This window comes from Cygnus atratus, chromosome 1 (assembly GCF_013377495.2).
Source record: "Cygnus atratus isolate AKBS03 ecotype Queensland, Australia chromosome 1, CAtr_DNAZoo_HiC_assembly, whole genome shotgun sequence".
NCBI classification, from domain to species: domain Eukaryota; kingdom Metazoa; phylum Chordata; class Aves; order Anseriformes; family Anatidae; genus Cygnus; species Cygnus atratus.
Window position 1 is genome coordinate 60357258 of NC_066362.1, and position 15835 is coordinate 60373092.

The 15835-nt window shown below is 41.9% G+C and overlaps 1 protein-coding gene across 3 annotated transcripts in view; it reads left to right on the forward strand.

Moving 5' to 3' along the window:
• KIAA1549 (KIAA1549 ortholog) overlaps positions 1 to 15835 on the forward strand; it is a 141251-nt gene that overhangs the window by 55403 nt on the left and 70013 nt on the right. For all 3 annotated transcript variants that reach the window (XM_035561598.2, XM_050714041.1, XM_050714050.1), the window contains exons 2-3: positions 9671 to 12436; positions 13868 to 13956. In XM_035561598.2, coding sequence (XP_035417491.1) covers positions 9671 to 12436; positions 13868 to 13956 — 2855 coding nt within the window. The remainder of the gene's footprint in view (positions 1 to 9670; positions 12437 to 13867; positions 13957 to 15835) is intronic.

Here is a 15835-nt window from a genome sequence, read left to right on the forward strand (position 1 = left end):
TAATATCATTCCTGTCGAGAATTTTGTGATCAGACAGCTCTGTAAAGCAGGGCTGTGTAATGCTTTCCACTCCCATATGTTTCCCTGCACTTTACAATTATTTCATTATCTTTCTGGTTCTGCTATACATGATTCAATTAAAATTACTCTCCTTAGATTCTTTTTCTGGATTATCTCTATATTCATTATTTCTAACAGTTCCCCTTTAAAAGTTCCCTTCCTTTTCTGATGTGTTTTGCTACTTTTGTTAATACATCGTTTATTAATTCTTTTGTTAAATGAGGCTGTGAAGTCTCTAGGGCCGTGCACAAACTCCAGTTCTTATCACAGGATGGTCTTGTCACCAGGCAGGATATGAAAGTCAGGACCTGGGGATTTCAACATTCACACCTTCATTCTGTGAAGTTCCAAGAACCGCGTGCACCTTGAGCAACCAAGAATGCTAAGAAGACCTACACCTTAATATCTTGGTTGGTACTGTATGGCTGATAACCTGTGGTCTCAGAGCATCCACTTCAGTGCTGGGAAAAGATGATGCAACCTTGCTGGAGTCAACATAGTTGAACTGATTTGTGTCAGTCATGAGCTTGGCCCCAGGTCTGACAGCATGGACTGCAGTAGCTCTGAATAAACAGTTTCCAGGGGAATGCTCTGGGAGCAGTGATTAGGCCTCTTGCATTGCATTAAGGGCATGGAAGAAAAACCTTTGGGCAAGTTTTTCCTCTAAGATGTTAACGCCTGTGGTTTCTTGTCATCACAGAATCATCTAGGTTGGAAGAGACCTCCAAGATCACCGAGTCCAACCTCTGACCTAACACTAACAAGTCCTCCACTAAACCATGTCACTAAGCTCGACATCTAAACGTCTTTTCAAGCCCTCCAGGGATGGTGACTCAACCACTTCCCTGGGCAGCCTATTCCAATGCCTAACAACCTTCTCAGTGAAGAAGTTCGTCATGTTGTGAGGATGTTACTAAGGAGAAAAAGACCAGAATCAATTGCTAAATCTTGAGATATTTGTATGAGTAAACATCTTATTTGATATAATTATTCTTAAATCTAGTGCGGTTTCAGGATCTCCAACAAAGATAGATGCAGTGACTTTAAAGTATTGAACACTCAATACATAAACCTAACAGCCTGTTAGGAAGGAGCAGAAAAGTGTGTGGTTTGTTTTTTTCTATTTGAAATAGTACTCGTTACCTTTTCCCTCTTCCCTAATGATTTTTCAAGGAAAGTAACTTTTGAAAGTTCTTTGGGTATGAACCATAGCAAATGTTTGACCTTTGATACTGTGCAGTGAACATGTAAACTTGCTATGTATTTATAGGGTTGAGTTTTCTGGCTTTTTTTTTGGGGGGGGGGGGGAGGAGGAGGCGGCTTCTCATTTTCCAAGTCTCAGGCCCATTAACCCTTGCAGGCTATGGAGAAAAATCTTAAATAAACTTACTTCAAACCTGTACTTAAAGTGCCTACTTTTCACATTTCTGCTCCATCTATTTGCACATCCCTTTTCTTTCCATGTTTACAGCTCACAGTGAGCACTTATTTTCAGCCCCGAAGGCTTCTTGGTAACTGGGACTGTTTTGCTCTCTCCCAGCTTTTTATCATCTCTTTTTTATGTGAAGTGCCTTGACAGGATTCTTTCTTGTGTAACCTGATTTGCATACTGTCAAATGCTGAGTACAGCTACTAAATGCCTTCATATCTAACTGTGGAAGAGCTTACCATTATTAGTTACTTATGCATATACAACTGATCGCAAAATGGAGCATCTACAGATGTATTGCCATGATCTGGGCCAGGAGCAATGATGTTTGTAGTTTTGAATTCAATACAGATTGATGTTGGTTGAAAATCGTATCTTTTCAGCTTTTTCATCATGCTTCATATCATAGCCTTCTTCTGAATTAGCCTGTGAAAGGAAGTGATTTTAGGTATTGCATGTTGGGTTGTCGACTAATATAATTCTGGAGCAGTAACACGGTGCACAAGCAATGACCCTGCTGACCTGAACAACTTAAAGCGCAGTCAGGGGTATACATTTCCTTTGTCAGCACGGCCCAGTTAAGAATATATGTCAATGAAGAGAGTCCCTGTGGATAACCGGGTTACTAATATACAGCATAGGCTCTGTTTTAATTAAAAAGTTGTGCTTGACTTCAGGCTCTCTGTTGTTTTATTTCTTTTAGGGATTTTTATAGTGGCCACACAATTGAAGAAATAAAAATTACTTTGTTTTAAGGACAGCTTTTCCTAAAAGCATTTGTATGCATTGGGTGCAAAAAAATGCTCAGTGATAGGTGTCATCTGTAAAAAGAGAGGCTAATATAAATTTAATTGGTCTTTTCAAAAGATTCCAGTATCTGCGTTTTGGAGGGCGGTGTAGTCTTTAGCCTAAACAGAAAGCTTTTCAGTAGTCGATTAGTTGTGTAAAAACTGACACATGCTCTTCAGAGATGAGAAATCAACTTACTTTGCAGAAAGTCAGCGAATTAAAAAAAAAATATATATATATATTTTTTTTTTTAAGTGGAATGGGGGAAGAGTAGAGGAAGAAAGCTTTTACTTTTTTTAAAAATAAAAAAATAAAAGAATGACCATGGTGAGCAACTCTGGTGAGTGTTTTTCTTAGAATTAATGTTTGCAAAGCCAATTCAAGTTTGTGTGTACTTTATCCCTGACATATGGTTCCCACATGATGATGTCACGTACAACTGAATGCCAGAAAAGTGTGAATGCTCCCAGCACCAGCTAGACTTTCAGCTGTGATTTGATTTGCAGCTTTCTGTGCGTGCACGGCTGGCCGGCTGCGTTAAAGCACGGAGCTCTGCACGAAGCTGTTGTGTTCCCCTCTTGTGGGTGCTGGTCTGTAGGAATGCATCGTAGTCACAGGAGGCTTCTGTGTTTGACATCATCTCTCCTGTTTTTCTTCCCCCAAAATGTTTGAATTGGCATGGCTGGATTTGTTTTCTCACCCTCAGTGTGAGGGAGTGACCCTCAACTCGAGGCATCTTGATGCTCTGAAAGCTTTATGTGGTTCCATGAGCGAGGGTTTCTTGTATGTTTGGGATTGCACATATCCTGTAGTTGCAAAAAGCTGTTCTGTAAACAGGCTTTGTTCCCAGCCCACTTGTTACTAGGCAGAGTTTTTTCAATCAGACTGTTTGAGGGGTGGTTCTTGCTGTGTGGTTGTATGTATGGGGTGGGGTGGGGGTGTTTGCTCTGTCCCCCCTCTGTGCGCTCTCCTGTCCCTAGCGCGTGGTCTGCTGGCGTGTTGCTATCTTTTGCTTTATGAAAAACTTCTCTTGAGTCACAAGGATTTTCCTCTTCTGTGCAAAACAATGTGTTACAGTGGTATTAGATTAAGAGTTTTTTATTATTATTATTTTGATCTACCAGTTACTGTAAACTACTAAAGGGTCCTCTTCTGCCTCAACATTGGATATGTTTGGAAGATTCCTGGATCAGAACAGACTGTAAATTTTCTGATAAGCTGTTCGGTGAAAATTGGGATCCCAGTCTGCGTATTGCTCTTTAGGGTGATGGATATCAGCAAAAGCATGGTAAAGGAATTTTCTTATAATGTTGGGTAGGGAAGATAAAGTGACTGATAGAGGTTCGTTGATGCATTCATTTTGTACTGCAATCTGTTTCTTAACGTAATACTTGATGAGGAGTGCCTTGACTTGTTTTTTGACTCAGAGGGGTATGAAATGCAGTTAGACCATCTTTTACTAACCCTCTTCGTTTACAAAGTCTTCATCAAACTCTGCTCGCAAGCAAGCGTTTGTCTTTGCCACTTCCCTTTGTGCTTTGGTGCATCTTTTCTCTCTGTGTGGAGATGGAAACTTGTGTTCGTTTGCTGTGCAGGAGGGGGAACTTCTTGTAAACCTGCACCTGGGTAGCAGCTGAGCCACATCTGTTTGCATGTGGATAAAGAACAACTTCAAGATGTTCCTCTTCTTTTTTGGCTATGTATTGAAACCTGGTGTGCAAAAATGAGTGAGCAAGTAAGTAGGTGCCTGCTTTGTGGGCTTCCTAGTAACGGTATTATTTTTCTCTTAATGCAGCCTTTTCCATTTGTGGTGGAATTTTCCTTCTGCCTTATTGCAATGTGCAAGACTGCTGTGACTTAAATATTTTATTTCTTTACTTTCTATCTTTTAAGTCTTTCAGGTAGTAAAAGCAACTTAAAATTCACAAGCACACGTGTTAAACAATGAGAGATGCTCTGGATCTTCCACAGTATGAAAATGAACATCTCTGAGATCTCTGAGTAATGGCTGTTAGGCCTCCAGATGCTGTTTGTCCCTTGTGCATCCCAGTTGCGTTATCCGGAGGGAGCACTGCACACGTGCAGCACGTGGTCCAGGAGCAGCATCTTCCAAAAGCTGCTGAGAGCCCCACCGCGGAACTGGACTCCCAGCCCCGTCCTCTCCCTGGCTTTTGTGTGCTGGGGTAATTACTGTGATTGTTCAATCCCTGCTGAATGCCTCCCAGAGAAGAAATGAGAGGGCTTTTCAGCTGCAAATACTCTGTGACTGGTATTTTCCTACAAGCCAGACACCTAAGAAATTAGTCACAGGCTTACACAAGAGAGCTGTGGGTATTTTTTGCAGTGACCTAATACATACAAGGCTTTTTTTTTTTTGACTGAAGCAGAAATAAATGCTGTTAAATAAGTCAGAAAGTTATTAAGTGTTAAGCCATATGAGGAACAGTTTATGATTTTTTCAGATATATTTTTGCCTATCGTTCTCTTTACCCTTGGGTGGTCTCGTCCCACACTACATTCTGTTACTTCAATTTCTTATTTTCCAGTTCTTAAACAAAAAGATGAATAGTGGTGGATGGCAAAAAAAATTGTTGAAACTGTCTTTGAAATATGACATGCAATTCTACCCCATAGTCAGGGAGCCATTTCATGTGATGAAAATTACTAGTGAGTTAATAGCTTAAATTTTAATAATTTGGAAACCACTGTTACCTAGTCAGTTAATAGGAATTTCTTCATCGTACTTGGAACATCTGTAGCTTTGGTTGCTGGTCTACCTAAAACACCTCTGCCTAAACAACAGGTAGCAGTAAAAGAACAGCTTTTCTCCTTGCTTAAAAATAAAGACACTAAAATGTAATGATGTAGATCACTGTGTTTGTATGCAGAAGATCATTTTCTTAAAGTGATTTATATTTTGAACTACTTTTTTGGCACTTTCTAGTATTTTCAGACTTTACCTAGCCATTACATAGTTTGTCAGCATAACGGAGCTATTTTTTCTATTCACAAATCTTGATTTTATTACAAGTAAAGACTACTATGTATTCATTTTTTTGATGTCTGCATCTATCATCTATAATTTAACAGTTTTGTAAGACTGGACACTACCTACTTTTAATCGGTGGCGGTAGTTGTGTCGTGTACAACTACCACATTTTACTAGCAGAGTGCAGAAAAGTGATGTGACTTTCTTGAAGTTGCATGAGAAATCAGTGGCAGAGATGAGATTACATCTTGGATCTTGTATTTATAAGGGTATGTGTATAAATATATATTTACATGTATTTATATATTTTTTTATATATGCAAGTGCAGAACATCATTTTTTTACTTTATTGTAGGGTATAGAGCAATATTACTCTCCAGAACTGCAACTGCAGAGTGAATAAAAACTGCGTTTCTCTAATTGCTTCCTGGAAAAATGACTAGCCTGGTTCCTGGGTGATACTCGCACATGGTTTTCTGGCAATCTCAGGTGGTGTAGCATGTCACCAAAGAAGTCTACGGACAGCACCAGTCCTTTGCTACAGTCATGGGGAATTGCTGTGCTGGTATTATGGCATTTGCAAATTCATGAGTCTCAGCTGATGTTACTGTGCGTAGCATGCAGCTTTTGGGCTCGTTGAGTTCAGTGACAGGTTTCAGTGCTTGTGAATTGTGTTTAAACTCTCACCTGTTTTTGTGGGCAGCAGAAGCTGCAGAGTTCACCACCCCACGCACGTTAGCATGCTGCTTTTGCTATCACTCCTTCTGGTGCCTGAATTTCTTTGTCTGAACTGAGGCATTGTCCTGGTGCCATCTGTGACTCGTGTGGCCGCTTCCACAAGTGTTCTCCTTTCTTCCTCTTTGCCATAGTGTTATCAGCTTTGTGTAGTGTGGCTTGCCTGCTTGTCACCCTGTCACCGTTGCCTCGCTCAGTGGCAGTGCAGTTGCTGGATGGTGAATCTGTCACCCCACAACAACAGCTGCGCAAGCAAACAAGTCGGCGTTGCTACTAATCAATAGCTTTGTGCAGCCGCGGCATTAAAACGCACCGCAACATGTGCAGCCTGTCTGCTTCTTTGTCCCGTGGCGTAGCCAGATCAGCTGCTTTGCAGCGAAGAGGATGTGATTGCCATGCAGCACGCCTTCACCTCCTTCAGCGCACTTCGCTGCTGCTCTTTGTGCGCTGTCTGGCTGCTCCCTGGCACATCTGCTGCGCGCCCCATCTGCTCTCTGTGAGTGGCGCGCGCGGTGCTGACGAGCGGCATTCAAGTAGTACGCTGTTCTTCTGGAGGCGGCAGAAAACAATAATTTGTATTATTAGTGGCGTGTCATTAATACTCCCCGCTTCTAACAAGCCAGGCAAAGCAAATAATGTGGTATGTTGGCTTGCAAACTTGCCAGCGAGTTTTTGTTTCAAAATCCTGTGTGCACAAGTGAGCTTCTCGCGCTGCTCCGCTCATCTCAAGCAATCAGTGCTGTTACCTGGTCTTGTTGCTTGCAACGTTTCTAAGTCCTAGTGTGTTTTGGGAGTAGTGTTTTACTGTTTTCCTTAAATAAAGGAATAAATCTGGATTTTTTTCCTACCTATTATTCTTTCAAGGAAAAAATACATTGACAGATTCTCAACAAAAATCTAATTGTAAAGACAGAATGAATTTAAAGTCAAAATGGCCTTTGCTTTATGCCTGTCTGTTGGATTGTAATAGCAGTGCAACTAACCCTACAGAACGTCTTTGTGACGTGTGGTCGCTTCTGGCAGGATTTTGCCTTGCGATGATCCCTCTGTCAAACTGAACAATGACAGCGGGAGTTCTCTGTGCGTGAAGAAAGATGAAGATGCATAGCATGGGCACGTGTAGGCAGTGCAATTGTTTTATCTGTAGAATCGACTTACATATCATCACCTCTAGCTTTGGGTCAAGGATTTGTGCAGATGCGTGATCACAAGTGTACTTACTAATCAGAAAGTGGACATCTTTGCCAGCCACGTTAACCGTCTTGTGTAGTGATTCCGCATTTACTGTGCTTATTGCATTGAAGATGACACAACTCTTGTGGAATTGATGCTGGGAATTGCAGCATGAAGCCACGATGAGAATTTTATCAGTGCATTCGTCTATAATTTGGAATTCATTTAAGCAAACACTAGGTGTCCAAAGTGTGACAAAAATGGGCAGTGTTTTACAGAGCCAGCTAAAAGGATTTGTGGTGTGCCTTTACGCACTGCATGCATACTGGGAGAGAATTGATTCATTCTGACAGTGTGTTTCATGGTCTTGTAATTCTTTTCCTTTAGTAACTCCCTGCTTACTCAAAATGTCACAAAGGAAAAACTAAAGGCTGGAAGCCTGAGTCAAAGGAAGGAGTGAGGTTAGGGAAGGCTTTAAGGAGGAGAAAATGTAGAACAACTTTCTGTCAGCAAGCAGGACTGGCATCACGAACACCTGTTCAGGGTCCATGCTTCAGTCCTGTGCTTGATGGGAGCTGCAATTTCTGTCACTCATGGTAACTGCTTGCAAAAGCCATTGTTACAGGGTGGCTGCACTGTCTGTGTTCCAGCAGTTGACTCCCCCCTTTTCCTCCCCCCTTTTCCTCCCCCCTTTTCCTCCCCCTTGAGCATTTTAAGGCAGCATATTTTATCATCACACCACAAAGATCATAAATCTAACAGTGTCTCCAGTGAGTTGCAGGAGTTAAAAATGGATTAGGACTACCTGAGAGAGTCTTTTATGCTGCAAAATATCTTTTATGCTGCAAAATATCGTGCATGGGATCTGTAAAATAAAGTATATTATCGCATGGCTCATCTTTGATTAGCAGTGATTAGTGGTATTAGTTCTGTGCATTAATTTTTATAATGGTGCTTTCCAGATCAGGAAGTTCAAAGCTTACCAGGTCAGTATGTCAGCACTTGAAAAATTGTTAGGGAATTTAGCAAATAGACCAGGGTGGAAGGGATGATGACAGCAGTTTATCACTTTTGCAAAGCCCTGTTACATTGGCAACAGTGTGTAACAGATAGGTGAACTACTCCTGCAAAGATCTGCCAGGAGTTAAGGAGTTCAAGGCATCCTCTAAGAGCTTGCTAATGTAGCTACACTTGAGTAGCATGCCATATCACCATCAGGCACTTAAAACTGCGTCTGCTGGGTTTTATTTTAAACTGTTCCCTGGTGAATTAATTGGGTGGGATTCCTACCCCTACCAGCCTTTTCAGTGTGCATTGTCAGTAGGCTCCAGTAGCACTGCATAGATGCTCCAGAATGAGAACAGTAATGCTAGGGAAACGGGATGATCGGTGGGGATAGCTAATCTAAGAATGAAGCCTTTGTGTGTACCCTAGAAAAATGTCTGTGAGAAGTTTTCTGTGATTTCCTTTAACGCTCAGCTCTGAAGGCTATCAGTCATATCTAGGCATTTCACTAAAGTACTCAGGCAGTAATAAGCCTTTCCTTTGCAAAACACGTCCATGGTTGGAAAAGCCTGTATGCAGATATTCTCAGTAATACAAGGATGCTTTTGTGTGAGGAGGAATTACAGTCAAGTTGTGCAAATAGTATTGATACATGATTTTTGCAAGAATCTTCCTAAAATATCTGGTAAATTCATAGCTTTTTTTCCTTTGTGCTTGAACTCAGCTATTACTACTTAAGTCCTGCAAGTCTGAGCAGTGAAAGTTCTGTTACAGGTGACCTGTAAATAAAGTTCTCCTACAGCAGGATGCAGATGAAGATGGCAGCTGCATAACAAAGGAATTTACTGCTGGCTGCTAAAGGCGAGAAGTGAAAAGAATGGCAGGCAATGTAAACCTAACTACTGGACATGTTTCATCTCACCAGATACTTGCAGTAGATATCAGGTCCACACTCGCCTTACATAAAAGGAACCCACCTCTTCATCCCATAAATAGCACATGTCGCTCATTTCTGATATTGACAGGAGCTGGTTATTGAAACAGAACAGATCTGCCAGTGAGCCTAATAATAAGAAATAATAAAACTGGAGGAAATGAAGTGATGCTAATGGAAAGCAGAAGACCTAAACTAGGTCCCCAAAGATACAGAGAGTCTTTCTCTGCATTGTACCCTGTTACCCTTTCTGGTTTGTTTACTTTGGGAGCCTGTGAGCTGACACACACTATAGCCTTGTGTAGGTAAGAGGGAGCTGCTCTCCGTCCTTTTGTGGGCTTTCTGGGGTGCTGCTGTCAAGGGACAAGTAGGTGCAGAGTGAGAGGAGCTCTTGTGGTCCTGGTCAGTTCCAGGGAACAGGGTTTCACAGGGGAACTTATTTGTTGTGTTGACTTGATCCTTGAATTCTGCATAGCAGAGATTTGCTCATTCCAGTATCAATACTTGTGCTAATCTGGTGTTTTTTTTGTTTTTCTCTCTGTCCCTCCTTATTTAGATGAGATATCTGTGGAGCAGCGAAATTTTTCCTTTTTCTCAATGGCCTCAAAGGTGCACCAAAGCATATCAGGCAGCAGGACACAAATGGCCTTAGCGAAAAGTACTTTGGAGTCCCAAGAAAGTAATTTCCTTCAAACAGTTTTATCATCAGTTACCACTCCCCTTGATGTGACTTCATTTAACCAAGAAGAAACGATCAGGATTTCAGAATGGAGAAGTATGCCATCGGTAGATGTCTCCGTAACAAGCAATGAGGCATTCTTAAGTGACAATGAATTTATTAGCTCATTTCCAAAGGCACAGTGGACTCCTCCACTGAAGTCTTCTGCAGTTTTACCAGATCATCAGTCTAATACAGTAGAGCCACCAAGAGAAGTATTAGAAACTCTGTTGCTAACACCTTCATTATCTGTCTTTTTTATACCATACGAAATCTTGAAAACAGCACAGCAAAAGACTCCGCTAAGTGCTGTCCCTAGTCCCAGTAACACTCTCACAGAACTGAAGCCTTTTGTACCAGATAGTGAAATTCTAAGTTCAAGCAGAGACTTGCTGTTGCACCCTCCAAATACAGATGTTTATTTCACTCCCATTCCTTTAGAGGAGGTGGGTGAGGTGTGGGAAAACGTAAACAGAAGTTTAACGTCTCTGCTTTCTGAGGCAACTTCACGAGAGCCACCTGTCCATCTCCAGTTGCTGGATAGAGATAGCCATGTTGCAGCAGATGCTACAGCACAAAGTATAGACCCAAATGGTGACAATTACACTGATGTGAGTAGCTGGGCAACAGAAGTACTCGGTGTAAGGACCTACCCTGCTCCAAGCAGTCCCTGGGCCACACCTGCTGCTGCAGCAGCCAGTGCTGAGCCCAGTTTGTTTGCAATCAGTCTTCCACTTGCACCTTTCCCTGGTCACTCAGCTGTCGTTTCTGCTAACGCTGGCACGGTTCTTAATGCCAGCTTGTTTACACACCACTTCTCCAGTACAGCACCAAATTTGCCTGCTGGTTCAGAAATACCAAGTCAACCTGAGCTTGTTAGTGAGCTCATAAGCCCAGTGCCTTTCACGAGATCATACAGTTCTTGTTTATACTGTGACTCGGTTTCACTTCTGCCAGAGGCAGGCTTTGCTCCAGAACATGATGTGGGCTCAGGTGATTACATTGAAACCATGTCAGTCCAAGCCTCTGAAGTACAAGGAGTAACTCCATTTACAACTATAATTACCGATCAGTATGAGTTCGATGAGCCTACACCTGAGATTTTTGATACTTCTTTTCCATCAAGACCAGTTGTTTCATTTTCTTCAAGATTTGCAGAGATCCCTGATTCAAGTGTGTTTTTATCAAGCACTGTGGGCACTGCCATTGATGACAGAATACCTATGAGTTCTCCTTCCTACCATCATCTTCCTGGAGAGATGTCACTGGACATCTCTGTTGCCCAGTTTTCCCTCTCTGCTATGGAAACTGTTTCACCGCCACCAAGCACTGGTGCAGAACGTCCTGCTGCCACCACTGTTCTCTCTGAAACTGCGGTCACCCCGAGTGAGCTGGTAGTGTCTTCTGCAGTCAGTCACACAACTTTTCTGGACTCACCAGAACTTAGGCCATCAGAATCAGGATTTTTGCTTGACAAGACATCTACAAGGGAAGAACCATCTTTAACAGTTTCAGATTTTTTGTCCAATCTTTTATCAACACCATTTCTGATTGAACCTAGCTACTCGTTTTTGTCGTCAGCCATGCTACACTCTTACTCTGTCGTGCAGAGTGATTTATCAACACTCTTACCTCAGACCTTGTTGACTGGGACATCAGTACTTTATGAGGACGTTTCCAGCTGGGACTTAGCTACTGCTGTCAGCTCTACCAGTAACATTGAGGTTTCTCTGTTCTCTCTCGGACAAGCACCATACTTCTACTCAAATGCATCCTCTACTCCAGGTCCACACGTTCCTGAAATAATGCCATCATCAGGTTTGCATTCTGACTCATCTGTGTTTCTGGAAGCACCATCAGTATTGGTAGCGGGATCCGAAGTTGTGATTACCTCAGCTGTTACAGGAGCTACCTCTCAGTTAGAGCCTTCGCCCTCCTCCTTCCAGCCTGTGGTTCCCACCCTGGTGCTGCCTGCTTCCGACACCGAGCCTGTTAACAGCAGTGTCCTGCTCGACGAGACGAGTCTGATCTCTCTGTTTACTCCCTTTCCAACAACTCCTGTCTTAAATGTGTCTTCATCTCTGCTCTCAACTGTTCTGGCTTCTGATGAGGATACTGGTGCTACAGTTAACGCCACGCTGCTTTTAACATCCCACAGCGAGGGCAGCGCCCACCCCACAGCACTTGTGACTGCAGGCCCTGACAGCCTGATGCCGCGTGTCGATGCCAGCAGCGTCGCTCCCTCTCCTACACAATCTCCATCTGTGATCACATCGCTCGTTCCCACACCATTTCCTCCGACTTCTCACCCTGCCACGGGGTATGATGTTCCAGCGGGAACTGGCAGTACCAACACATCGGCTGCTCCTGGCACTGTCCCCAAAACTGCTGCCGCTAGCACCCCGAGCAGCCGCGCCACGCCTGCTGCGGGCAGCAGCCCCGGCACCTTCTCCTCCCCTCCTCTGCTCACCATCTTCTCCTCCCCTCCTCTGCCCACCACCACCGCTCGGCCCAGAGCCACGGTCCTGACCTCTGCCGCCAGCACCACCAGGCAGCCCTATGTCTGCGACATCGCGGTCCCCGATGCTTACCTTGTCACTGCCGGTGAGAGATCGCCCGCATTTTGATTCTGTTTTTGGAAACCACTGTATTGTGAGCCCTTAGTTAGGCTGTGGGGGTTGAATTAGCTGCTTGACTATTTCAGAGAAATATAGTGTCAAATTTAGACAGCTGTAAAACCACGGGTCTATCACTTTTTCTTGAAAAGAGCAGAATTCAGTTGTACAGAGTTCACTATGCTAGTGAATTACATAGACATTACACAGTGAATGAAACTGCCTTTTAAAGTTGCTGATACGTATATACAAGTACATATATTTGAGGCTGCTTTATCACTTGATTGGTGGAAAATGAACAATATTCTGTTAATGTTCTGCCAAATGTTCTAAGTTTCTCCTTAAAATTGATGCTGTTGTTTGCATAAGGTCCACATGAGGTAATATTTTAATATGAAAGAAAAAATTTGACTTCAAAAATATTTTGGGCTTTGTTACCATTTTTATCATTTTACTGTCCTAGCTTATGTTTATATTTTCCCTCCTCATATACTTATTAGGTTTGGTGTGGTTTTAACCAGAAAAAGCGACGTTAGTGTTTTTCAGAACCAATTGTCTCAGCATCTGGTTTTGTTTTTTTTGGTGTTTTCCCACCTCCTTGGCTTTTTTAACAAGGCACTACCTACCAGAGAACTAACCCAGGGCAGCTGTAGAAATGCTGCCTGCTCTGTGGTAGTCAACACGTTTTGTCCTTAAGCTTTGCTGTAATATGGAAAGCAAAATGAGAATAATCTCATTCTCCAGATATGAAGGTGAGCTGACTCTGCTGGTAAGGACGAAGATTTATTTCCACCTGTAATTTGAGTAGTTTTGTAGCCGAGTTACTGATGAGAAGTCAATGCAGACTGACAACGTGACACTTGTCAGTTGTCTCCTTGACCATAGTGAGTCTCAAGCAGACGTAAGATCCATAGGGGCGTGGGGTTTTTGAAGCAGTTTCTTACTTGGTGGATATCCCTTTCAGCAATCAATGTTATGTTTGTTTACTTTTATTTAAGCGAAAAGTAGATGCATATTTTCTGTGGCTTTTTCCTGACCATATCTGCATTCCACGCACTGCCTACAAAACTTGAGCTGCGTTATGACAGCAAGCTCATTGTGGTGTGTGGATCAGACCGAATGTGCTGCGAGTTCCAGATCCTATTTGAACGCCTGAGTGGCTCTTAAGAAGATTGCTTGACTAGAATACTAAAGACAATAGATATGGACAAAAATGAGAGAAAATAAACCTGGAGTTCCTTAAGTCACTTTTTAGGATGCAGTCACAACTTTCCCTGTTTCCTTGCTATTGTCTTATCCATTTGACACAGTTGATCTCACTGTCCGCTTTTTCATGCGTTACACAATTGAAAAATGCAGTTTTGAATAAAACCTAAGAGATGAAGCTAAAGTATATTTACTGACTGACATTAATTTCCAGTGCTGGCCCGAAGAGCTGTTCTACAAAATGTCAGTGAATCCATCAGAGAAGTGCTCAGAGTTCAGTTCAGGCGATCAGTAGAGCTAGAGGTAAGTGGTACGAAGTGTGTACAAGTGCTATTTGATCACTCTAACACAATAGTGGTTTAAGTTCACAGGCTAAAACAGTGATTTAAGAACAATGTATATGATGCTAAAGCACGGAAAGGCTTATTCCAACTTAAATGTTAACTTTTTTAAAATGTATGACTTTTATTTTATTTTTTACTTTTAGAATGTAATTGATTTTCTAGGGTTGATCTTTCTTGTTTTTGTCATAGCTGATCAAGCAGTGCCCTGCCACTATTGCACACCTGCTCTGACTGGTGAAGTGAAAGTGAGCTGAAAAACTTCTACTCTTCTAAAATATCTGTTACAGAGTGTTGTTTCTCTTGCTAGCTGATTATATGCTTAGTGCCTTAAACAAAGTAAGCCATTCTCCACCATCTTGTGCCATTTTATCTTGCAAGTGAGGTCATCAGCACTTACATGGAAAGTGGTGGAATTCCAAATGCAGGATTTGTCAGGAAAGGCAGGATGAAAAAAAATCAGGTGTGCAATGATAAGATGTTATTTTTTAAGTCTTCAAGTAGGTGTGACTGGATTTCTTCCCCTCCTCTCCTTCCCCCACTCACATGGTAAAAGAATTTGTGCTTTAAAAAAAAAAATCCTCTCCGCTGGTGTTCAAGGAGTTATCTTTGAACAATATTTCAGTGTTGTTCCCTAACTTCGAAGTGAGTATCCACTGAGTTGAAGCTTAATACTCTATCCATCCACTTCTTCCTCAAACCCTCTGTCTGAGAGGAAAATGATCGTAGAGGTGTTTTGGGGTTACATTTGTTGTGTAATCAGGTAATTCAATATTGGGGATAAAATGGAATGTTTCAATGGAATTGTGGGTGTAGGTTGCAGCTTCAGCTACACTTGCAGTATGTCATTTCTGTGTTCATTTCGTTGTGATAGCCCAGCACCAAGGCAGTACCTCATTTCTAGTGTGGTTCCAGCTTAATTTTCTTACTTTTTTTTGAGTCTCTGATTTCACTTTCACGATAAAGTTAACTCATGTGCCACCTTGAATGTTAAACGTAAGTTGAATATCTTCATGCACAGAAGCCCTTGATGGCGGTGCCTTTTCCTGCTTGCTGATCTGTATGGGAAAATGGTCTTTTGACAGCTCCTGCCACAACCACTGCACTCAATAATTAAACAGCTCTTGTCTGTTGTTTGAGAACATGCCTGTCTCCTACTCAGTCAAGATAAATGTGTGACAAATTTCTGCCAAGCTTCAGCCACAGTGAGCTGCCCCTATAGATTATGTTTAGTTTTGTTCCTTTTAGCAATACCTGCCCATAAGCTTTTAAGGATTTTTGCAAATTAAATATTTTTATTCTGGATGGTGAATTTATACCTTCGGATTGTGCAAACTGACATAATCAAGTAGAAGTCAAAAGCTCATGATGATGAAGCTACAGTGATTTTCAGTGACCTTATATGCCTTGGTAATATGGAAGTGCTTACTGTCACAATAGTAATGCCAGTAATACAAAACATATTGCTAAATATCTGAAGGCTGAGTAGAGCAAACATTTGATATCTTTCTTCTTTATATTTTTACCCTTTAGTCTTTCATTTCATGCCCACTATGGTCTTGCAGAGCTCTCAACTGTGTGTTTAGGCTCTAAGGCTGCTTTCTGGCAACTGCTTTTATACATAATGCAGTTAGTCCAGCTTCATTCTTTGCAAATTCTATTTTATCAAAAGGAGAAAACATCTCCATGGAGTCACTTATGCTTATTTTATGCTAGAATGCTGCTATCATATGACTTCTCTTTGTGATGCCTTGGATATGGGTATTTTTGCACTAAAAATAATGTCTTCAACTCTAACAGTAAAATACTAACCAAACGGTTATTTTAAATAAGGAGCTGTC